Raw genomic sequence first — 12,156 nt, 5'->3', positions numbered from 1 at the left:
TTTACCAGATGGAATGTGGTGCATTCGGCACAGTGACAGCGTTGGCCAAAGCTCCCATTCTGCTACTACTCCAATGAGTTAGCATCCTATTTCCACGCCTGGGCCTGTGATGGCATAACCAACCAATGACCGGTACTTTGCACGCCATCAACTTGCAGGGGCACCGAGTCCTGTTGTCAGTAGCAGCTTCACTTGAACACTCATGTGCTCATTGTCAGTGTCTTCAATGAGTAACACTAGATTAAAAATAAAAGTTCCGTAAAGCATTCAGCTGCACAACTGTTGTGACAAGAGAGGGAGTATTAAATTAAATGTTTCTTTGCAAAAATATGACAACTGGTTTAAATCCAGTTAATTGAGCCGTGAAGAAAGACTCACATTTATATAATGTCTTATCCCATGTCAGAAACACCTTAAAACACTGAATTAGTGCAGAGCCTGGTACAATTGGCAACCATTAGTCATTTCACATACAATGATCCCACAAACACAGGAATGTGGAGAGGAGACTATTGGCTAAGATACAAGGTGAATTTGCTGTCGTTAGCGGAGTGCTGTCAATGGGATCCATGCAGGTGAGGCTTTGGTTTCACACTGCGGGCAAAGAAGGGTGCCTCAGACCATGCAGCGTCCCCTCAGTACTGCATTCCTGTGTCCGTCTCTATCAGATTCCCAACAGGCTTAGAACTCGAGCTTCTGGAGTCAGAGGCGACCCTGATTTCAACTGGCCCGGGCTGAAACTCAAGGGCCCCATTTACGGACGTTCATTACAGGCAGAGTGGCATGTCTGATGCCTGAGCATACCAGAAAATCAGGAGCATGCTTCCTGAGATTTCCCATGTTATTAAAGAGTTATTAAAACTCATGGAAGGAGTTCCTGTGCTCTGTACCCCGTGGGAGCAATCCTGATTGGCCCTTTGCATTCGCTCAGGATGGATGTGGTGACTTGAAGTGTTAATGACCAGTGGCTGGTTCATGGGCTGATAGAAATGGGATTGCACTGTGCCATGGGCGGATGGAAATGGGATTGCACTGTGCCATGGGCTGATAGAAATGGGATTGCACTGTGCCATGGGTGGATAGAAATGGGATTGCACTGTGCCATGGGCGGATAGAAATGGGATTGTACTGTGCCATGGCGGATAGAAATGGGATTGTACTGTGCCATGGCGGATAGAAATGGGATTGTACTGTGCCATGGGCTGATAGAAATGGGATTGCACTGTGCCATGGGTGGATAGAAATGGGATTGTACTGTGCCATGGCGGATAGAAATGGGATTGTACTGTGCCATGGCGGATAGAAATGGGATTGTACTGTGCCATGGGCGGATGGAAATGGGATTGTACTGTGCCATGGGCGGATAGAAATGGGATTGTACTGTGCCATGGGCGGATAGAAATGGGATTGTACTGTGCCATGGGCGGATAGAAATGGGATTGTACTGTGCCATGGCGGATAGAAATGGGATTGTACTGTGCCATGGCGGATAGAAATGGGATTGTACTGTGCCATGGGCGGATAGAAATGGGATTGTACTGTGCCATGGGCGGATAGAAATGGGATTGTACTGTGCCATGGGCGGATAGAAATGGGATTGTACTGTGCCATGGGCGGATAGAAATGGGATTGTACTGTGCCATGGGCGGATAGAAATGGGATTGTACTGTGCCATGGCGGATAGAAATGGGATTGTACTGTGCCATGGGCGGATAGAAATGGGATTGTACTGTGCCATGGGCGGATAGAAATGGGATTGTACTGTGCCATGGGCGGATGGAAATGGGATTGCACTGTGCCATGGGCTGATAGAAATGGGATTGTACTGTGCCATGGGCGGATAGAAATGGGATAGTACTGTGCCATGGGCGGATAGAAATGGGATTGTACTGTGCCATGGGCGGATAGAAATGGGATTGCACTGTGCGATGGGCTGGTAGAAATGGGATAGTACCGTGCGATGGGCTGGTAGAAATGGGATTGTACTGTGCCATGGGCGGATAGAAATGGGATAGTACCGTGCGATGGGCTGGTAGAAATGGGATTGTACTGTGCTATGGGCGGATAGAAATGGGATAGTACCGTGCGATGGGCTGGTAGAAATGGGATTGTACTGTGCTATGGGCGGATAGAAATGGGATTGTACTGTGCCATGGGCTGGTAGAAATGGGATTGTACTGTGCCATGGGCGGATAGAAATGGGATTGTACTGTGCCATGGGCTGATAGAAATGGGATTGTACTGTGCCATGGGCTGGTAGAAATGGGATTGTACTGTGCCATGGCGGATAGAAATGGGATTGTACTGTGCCATGGGCTGGTAGAAATGGGATTGTACTGTGCCATGGGCGGATAGAAATGGGATTGTACTGTGCCATGGGCGGATAGAAATGGGATTGTACTGTGCCATGGGCTGATAGAAATGGGATTGTACTGTGCCATGGGCGGATAGAAATGGGATTGCACTGTGCCATGGGCGGATAGAAATGGGATTGTACTGTGCCATGGGCGGATAGAAATGGGATTGTACTGTGCCATGGGCGGATAGAAATGGGATTGTACTGTGCCATGGGCTTGTGGGGGTGAAACCCACGCAGATATGGGGAGAATGTGTAAAGTCCACACGGACAGTGACCCGGGGCCAGGATCAAACCCGTGTCCCTGGTGCCGTGAGGCGGCAGTGCTAACCACTGTGCCACTGTGCCGTCCCTACGTGGCAAGTTGATGGATCAGAATAGCTCAGCTGCTGCAACAAACTTGCCCAACACTCTGGTGCTGCCTTCAGAGTTACAATTCACAACACCAGCTCCCCCGATACCAACAGCGTAACCACCTACGAGAGGCCAAGAAAGCAGATGCCAAAGCCAAAGCCACTCGAGTGAAAAGAAAATATGGATGACATTCTTGCGTGAGCTCCATTTGCTTCTTCCTAACAAGTGGCCTATCACTAATTGTAATATTTTAAACAACTTGTTGGGTGGGATCGACTAACTTTATGTGAACCAAGTTGTGAACTCCTCTCATCAAAGGGCTCAGCTACTCAGAGTCACGGGGGAATCTCGCCATTGCCAAGATATTAATTATGGTTTTAATTCATATTAATGCTTCTAATTTCAGTTAGTGCCTTTAATTAAGTTACAAACAGAGTAAGCCGATTAACTCTGGGTCACATTGTACAGAAATATAACTCCTTCATCGTTAATTTTCATACAAGAAGATTGTCGAGAGATTTCCTTTTCGGAGTAGTTGGAAACCTTTTCAATTTCTTCTGCAAATGGTGCATCAATGCGTGGCACTCCTGTGTTGCTGTTCCTTGTGAGTCAGGGGTATAGTGATTTGAAATGGGACAGGGTCTATCCCAATGAGTATTCTCTGCCACTCAATCCGATCCCATTCCCTCCACCATCGCCAAACGGTGGCTGCAGTGTGTACTATCAGCAGGATGCACGGCATCAAACCTTGACAGCACCTCCCAAACCCAAGGCCTTCACCACCCAGAGTGGCAAGGGTGGCAGTGAAAGGGAACTCCACCACCTCAAGTGTTACCTCCCAAGAGTTTGTTCATTGTCGCTGGGTCAAATTCCTGGAACACCCTAATAACCTGTGGGTGTAGCTTCATCCCAGGCTAGGGTTGCCAACTGAGATTAAATCACACGGTCACCCCATGCTCCAGCATTACTCAGCCAACACATCCATTCTTGTGGCACACTGCCTTCCTGTGTCAATTGGAAAGCTAAAAGACTCCAATTGCCTGACATTCATGGGATGTAGATGTCACTGGCAAGCCAAGCATTTATTGTCCATCCATGATTTCCCTTGAACTGAATGGCTTGCGAGGAGACTTAAGAGTCAACCACATTACTCTGGATATGGAGTCACACGTACGGGCGGCAGATTTTCTTCCTGAAAGGTCATTGGTGAACAAGATAACATTGGTTTCACGATCATCATTCCACTTCTAATTCCAGGTTCTTTTTTTAATTGAATTCAAATTTTACCATCTGTCGTGGTGGGATTTGAACCCGGATCCTCAAGACTCGCTGGGTCTCTGGATTTGATCCTTTTGGATTTGATTTGAGTTATTGTCACACGTACCGAAGTACAGTGAAAAGTATTTTTCTGCGGCCGAGGAACGTACACAGTAGACACAAGAATAATCAACAGAGAACATTGACAAATGGTACATCGACAAGACAGTGATTGGTTACAGTGCGGAACAAGGGGCCAAACAAAGCAAATACATGAGCAAGAGCGGGACAGGGCGTTGTGAATAGTGTTCTCACAGGGAACAGATCAGTCCGAGGGGGAGTCATTGATTACCAGTCCAGTGACCATATCACTAGGCCACTGTCTCCCCAGAGCAGTATGGCTGCAGCGGTTCAATGATTTTCACCTCGATGGTGGTCTCAATGGTGGGCGACTATCTTGAACCCCCCCAGGCCACCACCACCATCTCAGGGAAAAAGGGCTACGCAATAGATGATATCCTGAAAAGGATTCTAAAAAAGGGCAGCACAGGAAAAGCCACTGTAGGCAATGATCAACAGATTGTGGCAGTTATTCAGTTAAATTGATCAAATATCCCTGACAGCAGTATATCACACCAGTGCAAGGCTATTGTAGATTTGGTGGATGTTATATTCTGATGCAGTGGAATCTTAAACAGGAAAATCCGGTGATGAAACAATGTGATTTAGAGGTCACTTATTCATGTTGCTACAGGGTGCAAATGTTTGTGTTTTCAATTAGGTTAAGCAGCTGTAAACACTTACTTCTGCTACCCAGCTTGCAACCTTGTTAAAATGGTTCTCTCAGACGCCAGAGGTCTGTCTGACTGGATGCTTTTAGTTAATATTTCAGCTGCAAGGTATCCAGATGTCAGTTCTGGCAAAGACAGCTGGACTTGCATCTAGCCCAGACTGCAGCTGGCTGCAAGGGTCCTGTTTGAGATGAATGGGCGATTTCTGGTGGGGGCTGGGCCATTGAGGTAAAGTACTAATTAGCTCTGAATTAGCAGTCTCCATCAAGCAAAGGGTAAGGATCACATGGAGTTATATTCCTGCTCAGGTTCACTGATAAACTTGACATCCAAGTTGGATTCATACTGGACTAGAGACACTTGACTCCAGCTCTGTCCCTGAATCCAGGAACAAACCTACTCAGATGGCCTGAGTGACCATTGAAAACGGAGGTGCAACCACTGAACTGCAACACATTGCTCTTGTAGTGTAGCTGAAAAATATTCTAACATGAATGCTGGCCTGCTACTGCTATGTTCGTAAGACGAGAAAAGCTTAGAGCGGGATGTCTAGTTTGGTTGTTCATTCAATGGTCCCCCGAGATACGGAATGGAGAAATAAGGTGCCTCCTACAGCAGATCCTAGTGGGCAGGCTATCATCTGGACCTCATGGCCACAATCACATTTCGGTGGTCCCTCATCTTCTGGTGGAACAGGCGGCCGCTGGGTCCATGCCCTGCAGGGATTCGGTGGAGCACTTTGGGAGAGATCAAAGTCAAGATCCTCTGCTGCTGGGTCAGTGATGGGGGTGTGGGTTCTCTGTGGTACAGGCAAATGCTGTTAACGTTTTGCAGGTCCATTGACTTCAGAAAAAGGGAAACGGGTAAACGGTTGATGCAAAGCTAACAGAAGGCCTACGCAGCAAAAGGCAACTTCTCTTTCTCAGTGGCGATGGGTCTGCAGTGTATTGGCAACATCGAGTATTCCTAAAAGGAGCGCACAGCAACACATGTCCTCAAGTTCCAAAAGGGCACAGGCCCAGTAGTATGAAACTTTAAAAAACACATTTTCTGTAAAACATACCTGAGGCCAAGTGAATCTGGAGCCAGTGATTTACTAATTCTCTTTGTGATCGTATTTATTTTCAGGATGTAGGTGTATAAAGGTGAAGTTATTGTTTATTTCATTCGAATTGCTGGGACTTTAGGCCATCTTGTTGGTTCCTGTTGGGCCTGTAGCCATTGAAGTTTGGAAGATTGAGAGGTGAACTTATTGAAACATACAAGATACTGAGGGGACTTGGCAGGGTGGATGCTGAAAGATGTTTCCCGTTGTGGGAGGGGCTAGAACAAGGGGACACAGTTCAACAATAAAAGGACTTCCATTTAAGACCGATGAGGAGAAATTCCTTTTCCCAGAGGGTCATGCGTCTTTGGAACTCTCTTCCCCAGAGAGTGGTGGAAGCAGGGTCAAATAATACATTTAAGGCAGAGGTAGATTTTCGTCACTAACAAGGGAGTCAAATATATAGATATATTGGATTATAAACATTTGGCAATTTAAGGGTTAAAAGCCTGGGATAGAGTATGTTTGACTGCAGTAGTCACGCTTTTTAAAATAAGCTTGTTTTGCAAGACCAGAAAGCTTATAGAAGCCAGAGGTAAATTGCCCACTGTAAAAGCCTGAGCTAATGCACTGTTGTTTGACTAGGGGTGTCACTGGGCTGTTAATGTGTTTTCAGCTTGGGGAGATGATGCCATTGCTGAATGGGGTCAAGGTATTTTTAGAAAGATTTTGAGTGGAGTTCTGATCTAGCTAACACAGTCTACAAGTAAGGTAGACTGCTCTCACAGTAGGATGGTTAAAAAAAAAGAATAGTATTTAAATCAGTGTAGACTTGTCAGAGGACACGGGGGATGCTGAAACAAACCAGTTGAACTGCTTTATGGAGACATCCAGCCAGAGTCTGGATTGAGAGCTATATGGTTTTTATTTCTTGGGTTTAATTGGGAATAGAGATATTAAGTAAGGGTATTGTATTTACTGTATTGAGTAGTATTGTTTAAGGGGTAATTATAAGCTATTTTTGGATGTGCTGTTCAAGTATTTAATGTTGTGGTAATGCTGAAGTTTTGTTTTAAAGTACGGAACCCCGTTTCTTCATGCAATTACTCCTGGAGCGAAGTAGTCTTTCCACACTGTCTTACAAAATAAACTAAAATATTGGGGTTTCGGTCCAGTATCCTAACCTTTGTTGGGGTCTGTTCTGGGATTGTAATAGTGGTAGGTAGGAATTTGGAGTTGAGGCCACAGTCAGATCAGCCATGTGGGACTGAATGGCCTATTCCTGCTCTGAAATTGGATGTCCGCATATATGTCCTTGCTCAATGTACAGCGAGTGATTAATGGTTACTTCTCTCTCGATTTTTTACAGATCCAAATAGTACAGCACAGAAGCAGGCCATTCAGCCCATCAAGATATATCGATATAATCTACTAAATTATTTTGCCTGCATGTGTGTCCTGTCAAAGATTTTACTTCGTGTTCCCACCTTTCTTGCGTCACCCGTTTCTATTATAAATGTCTGTGCCTGTATTTTTAATGGAAAATGCCGATGTAAATTTTGCACACTGTAATTGGACCTTCTGTCCAGTGGAGGTGCTCCTCAGCCTTGGTTTGAGCTTTCCAGCAACTCACCCTCCATTGCAGAGACCTTTTGGTTCCAACCAGCTCCACATCCAAAATTGGATGCCACTGCACATGGACAGAAACTAGATAAGAGCATTGCACATGTACTGTAACCCTCGGTGGCAGCTCATTAGGTTTCACATCCTACTGCTACGGATCCATAAAGGTTCAGGGACTTACCAAACCATGCCTGCTGGTCTCCTTGTACTTCGATTGCCAGTCCGAAGTCGGCCAGCTTCACTGCTGCGCTTTTACACTTACTCGCAAGCAGCAGGTTCTCTGGCTTTGGGGGCGGCAAAACAAAGCAGTTATAAGAAAATGATGAAATTAATAAGCAAAGTAATTAATGACAAGTTAAAAGCACAAAAGCAGGAGCTGTGATACTTATTAAATATTTGTCGACAGTTAACATTTGTGCATCACATCTTAAAAAGGACTCAATCTTTCAATGAACACAATGCAAATATCACCCGTACGCTTGGCCGGGCTTTTCCTTCGATCTGTACATTTTTAGAGGTTTAATTGCTGAATTCTGAACTATAGTCGGACTGAATTTTTGGCCCACTTGTGAAATGCTGACAGGCTTTTAAATTTATTGTTCAGCCCAGCTCCCCCCCCCCCCTCCTTTGGATCTGGGCAATGTCCCATCCTGTGGCCGGACTGTGAATGATCAATGCCCAACAATACCCTTGCAACAAGCGAGGCATTGAGGAACAGTTCAGCTTTGAACTCTTGCAAAATAAAATTGGGTTACACACTGACCGGTGTCATGGCAACTGATGGCTTCATCACAATTACTGCCATCATCACCCTTTTGAGTGCTAAATGCCTTTGTGGGGTTTGAGAATCGACGCCAACCAATTACTCCCCAGAGAAGTGGGGGGGGGTTTTATGAGGTAGCAATCGAAACAGAACAATTCCACAAGACCCCTCCCCCCCCCAGAACCTCCTTCCACAAAGTTCAATGCAACTGAAGTTCTCAAAGGGTTAATAATATGAGACACAAAGGCTCCGTCAACATTAAATGGGTGCAAAGCCAGCACATGCACGCTAGGGGGCACAGCAGTTATGCATTTGTACAGACAGTCTTGGAAACTGAGTCAGAATTGGAATGTTAGCTCGCATGATCTCTCAAAGCAAATGCCATCTTATTGCTGAATAATGTACAATTCAAAATACAAATAAGATCCCGGGGTACTTTGAAGTGCTTTCTGCAACTTAATATCATCGGGATGTTTCCAGAAATATTACCTTTCAAATGCCCAAAAATATAAACTTACACTCATCTCTGATCTTTCTGTAATAAACAGCTTATGTTAAGTATTTTTGATAATTATACCCTGTTATGATTCAGTGTTCATCAGCCCGACTCTCGAGGCTACATTGCTCATTTGTTATAAAACTGATTTTTAAAAACTGCCTCACAGTTAAGCAGCACCTTGTCACATCACTCAGAATGACCTTCGAAGCACAGTGACAAGTTACAACTCTGTCCGCACGACAATCTTTTTCAAGCAAATAGCAAATAAACCCACAGGAGAGTATAATCTGGTTTTTGGCTGCTGCGGAAAGGATGTTGGCCGGGAAATCTTCTTTGGAAAATGGCATGCTTCTACCTGAACTGTAGTGCAACATCTGATTTGAAGGATGGTACCCCTCAATCAGCTCAAACTGTATGGAAGTGGGATAATAGATTTGTTCCGATAATAGTTGACTTGAAAGATAATAATGTTTACTTTTAATTAGCCTGTCATCAAATCCCTGCGAGTCGCATCAAATCTAAAAGCACCTCACAGAATTAATTTTCTTAATTCTTGGCTATGGAGATTGATATTTATTCCTTTTGATAGGCAGTGAATAAATCCAGCAAATCCAGCTACCTTTGAATAAATGTAGCACATGTTTTAGATAAAACCACATTAACTAAGTTTAGTTGCCACTCCAGTGTTAGCTCTGTGCTCCAATAATACGCCAATGAAGCGGCAAAGTCAAAATGAATAGAATTTGAACAAATTGATTTAAAAGACGTGGGATATGCATAAAATAAGCTCCCAGGTCTCTTGTGACAGCACGTCGAGAAATCAAAAGCCAATCTTCCTAGTTCTGCCGTGACGCTCGCTTCCATGACTGTTAAATAAAGAAGTGGCTGTTAGGAGATTTAAAACCCGTTGGAGACGGCCCGACTCACTATCAGAGGGAAGGTGATAGGATCGCCCCTCCCCCCGATATATGCCGCTAATTGCAGCAGTGTGAAATAAAAGCCCAGGTCCCAGGCCCGACAGGAAAGCGGATCGACCACTGCTATTGATTTTGGAGCAAGCAAGAGGCATTGAGCAAGTATTCTAGGTGAGCCAGCCTGCTGGTTGTAGTCAGCTGTCTGTCATGAATTATAACTCATTGGGCCTTTGGGATGGTAACAATATCCGCGCAGGAGGTTTCAAGCCAAGAGTTCTGAACAGCGCGAGGCAACAGACAACATGCAGTAATGTTACACTGCTTCCAAGTGAGGTGGTTGCATTCCCGTGTCTTTATCAGCAGATACTGACCTTGAGGTCTCTGTGCACTATGTCATGTTGGTGAATGTGATTAACACTTTCTAGAATCTGATGAATACATTGACTGTAAAACAAAAAAGGTCAGGAGATGAAGGGGAGGCAGAAAAGAAGGGAAGGCGATGGATGGAGAAAAGGGTGAGGGGCAAGGAAAGGGATATGGAGGAGAAACCAGAATTTTCATGAATGTCAAGATAGTGCAAAGACAACAAACTCACAGCGGGCAAAAAAGAACAGTACACATGACTCTTGGTCTTAATAGGAAAACATTGATATCTGCAATATATATTCCATAACAAACCCACCGAGAGGCCAGTCTGCATAGCCATAAGAAAACAACTGTACAATTACAAGGTTCCCGTAGAATTCTCAATCTTATATTCATTGCACATAGCTATCCATTCGCTGTTCCAAGGCAGAAAGAGGCTGCAAATATAACAGCTCTGCTATTTTCAGACATTTCTTACATACTGCAATGCACACTTCACACCTTTCTACATGTATGGACCATCATACCTTCCCCTTTGAGAAGACTGCAGACGGCTCAAAGCGTTTGCAGAATATCACCAACATGATGTCAAAGCAGGTTTTGAGGAGGACGCAAAAAAGCAGCGAGACAGGTTGGCTGGGTGCAAGAGAATGTGGCAGGTGTAATGTATCATTAAACGTGAAGATAAATAGAAAAGCAGGATACTCTTTAAACAATGAGAAACTTGGGATGTAGAGGGACCTGGGTGTACTTGTTCAGAAATCACAGAAAGTTAACACAGGTACTGCAAACAATTAGGGAAGCAAATGATACATTCGCCTTTATTACAAAGGGATTGGAGGATAAGAGTAAAGTAGTCTTACTGCTTTAATACAGTGAAATTACTTGGTGGAGAACCGTGTACTATCTTGGTTTTCTTAATGACGGAAGCGTATACCTGCCATTAGAGGAGTGTAACAAATGCTGACTAGACTGGGTTAAGGGGGTTGTTTTTATGAGGTGAAATTGAGTAATTTAGGCCTATGTTCCAGAGAGTGCCGAAGAATGAGAGGTGGCCTCATTGAAACATAGAAAATTCTTATGGGGATTTGACAGGGTAGATGCTGGGAATATGTTATCCCTCACTCCCTCTCCATACAGTCCAAACCGTTCCCCTCCCAATCCCCACCCGGGTTGGAGAGTCCAGTACTGGGCAGCAGAGTCTCACAATAAGGGGTTCGCAATTTAGGAACCAAGATCAGGAGAAACTACTTCACTCAAGCAGTTGTGAATGTTTAGAATTCTCTAACCCAGAAGGCCGTGGATGTTCAGATTTTGAGTATGCTGAAGTCCAAGTTGATAAATTTTTTTTTTTTGAAACTAATAGGGGATCATAGCCAGAGAGTGGGAATGCAGCTTTGCGGCAGATCCTTCTGAATGGTGGAGCAGCTTCGAAGCACTGAATCATTTATTCCTTCTTCTATTTCTTATTATACTTACTGTGCTTACCAGCAGACACCACGGATATGGATACAAAAAGAGTCCTCAATGCTATTTAAGGGTCACCTTGCTATTTATGTACTGCATACTGTCAAGCACTCTTGTGCCCCTTGATCTCCTGCAATATCCTTGCGATTGAGATACCCCAGCTCCCAAACATTGGGCTCCCTAACTCTTAAGTGCATATGGCAAACCCAAGGTCATCACGTTCTTTGTCCACCTGTCACGGATTTTGTTTTCAACCTTTTGCAGACCTGTGAGCACTGGCAACGATTCTCTGATTAAATAATGGATTTCCTGCAATTATAGAACGTCTTTATTTTGGAGCCTAGGGGATCAGGCCATGGGTCAAAGCCCCTTGCCCCCGATGCGCACTGTTGGCGAGGTGGTTCTGCGGAGAGACATCAGTGCAGACATAATCCCAGGTCTTGCCAGCGTTACCGTGGGAATGCAGCACAAGCCGGATTTAATTCCCATTCCTTGAGACTGATTTTGACACTGGGGTGATAAATAAACATATGAAACAACAATGGCGAGAATTATTAAATGCAGCCGCACGCTGCAGTACTAAAATGGGGATTTTAAAAAAAATCAAATACCTCAACCTAATCCTTGTGACAAAAGAAAAATGAAATGAAATGAAAAGTACGAAGGAACGCACTGACCTGAAAATATCATCAATGGGGTTCACAGCAATAGTTTTTTTTCT

The 12,156-nt window shown here is 44.6% G+C and overlaps 1 protein-coding gene across 8 annotated transcripts in view; it reads right to left on the bottom strand.

Annotated features, from left to right (window-relative positions):
- Positions 1-12,156, bottom strand: part of camk2g2 (calcium/calmodulin-dependent protein kinase (CaM kinase) II gamma 2) — a 394,966-nt gene that overhangs the window by 103,264 nt on the left and 279,546 nt on the right. For all 8 annotated transcript variants that reach the window (XM_038782783.1, XM_038782786.1, XM_038782784.1 and 5 more), the window contains exons 6-7: positions 9,974-10,046; positions 7,608-7,710 (exon numbers count right to left, since the gene is read on the bottom strand). In XM_038782783.1, the coding sequence (XP_038638711.1) occupies positions 7,608-7,710; positions 9,974-10,046 (176 nt within the window). The remainder of the gene's footprint in view (positions 1-7,607; positions 7,711-9,973; positions 10,047-12,156) is intronic.

Source organism: Scyliorhinus canicula, chromosome 22 (assembly GCF_902713615.1).
Source record: "Scyliorhinus canicula chromosome 22, sScyCan1.1, whole genome shotgun sequence".
Lineage (NCBI taxonomy): Eukaryota > Metazoa > Chordata > Chondrichthyes > Carcharhiniformes > Scyliorhinidae > Scyliorhinus > Scyliorhinus canicula.
Note: the sequence above shows the minus strand (reverse complement) of the source record. Positions and strands in the feature narration are given on the sequence as shown.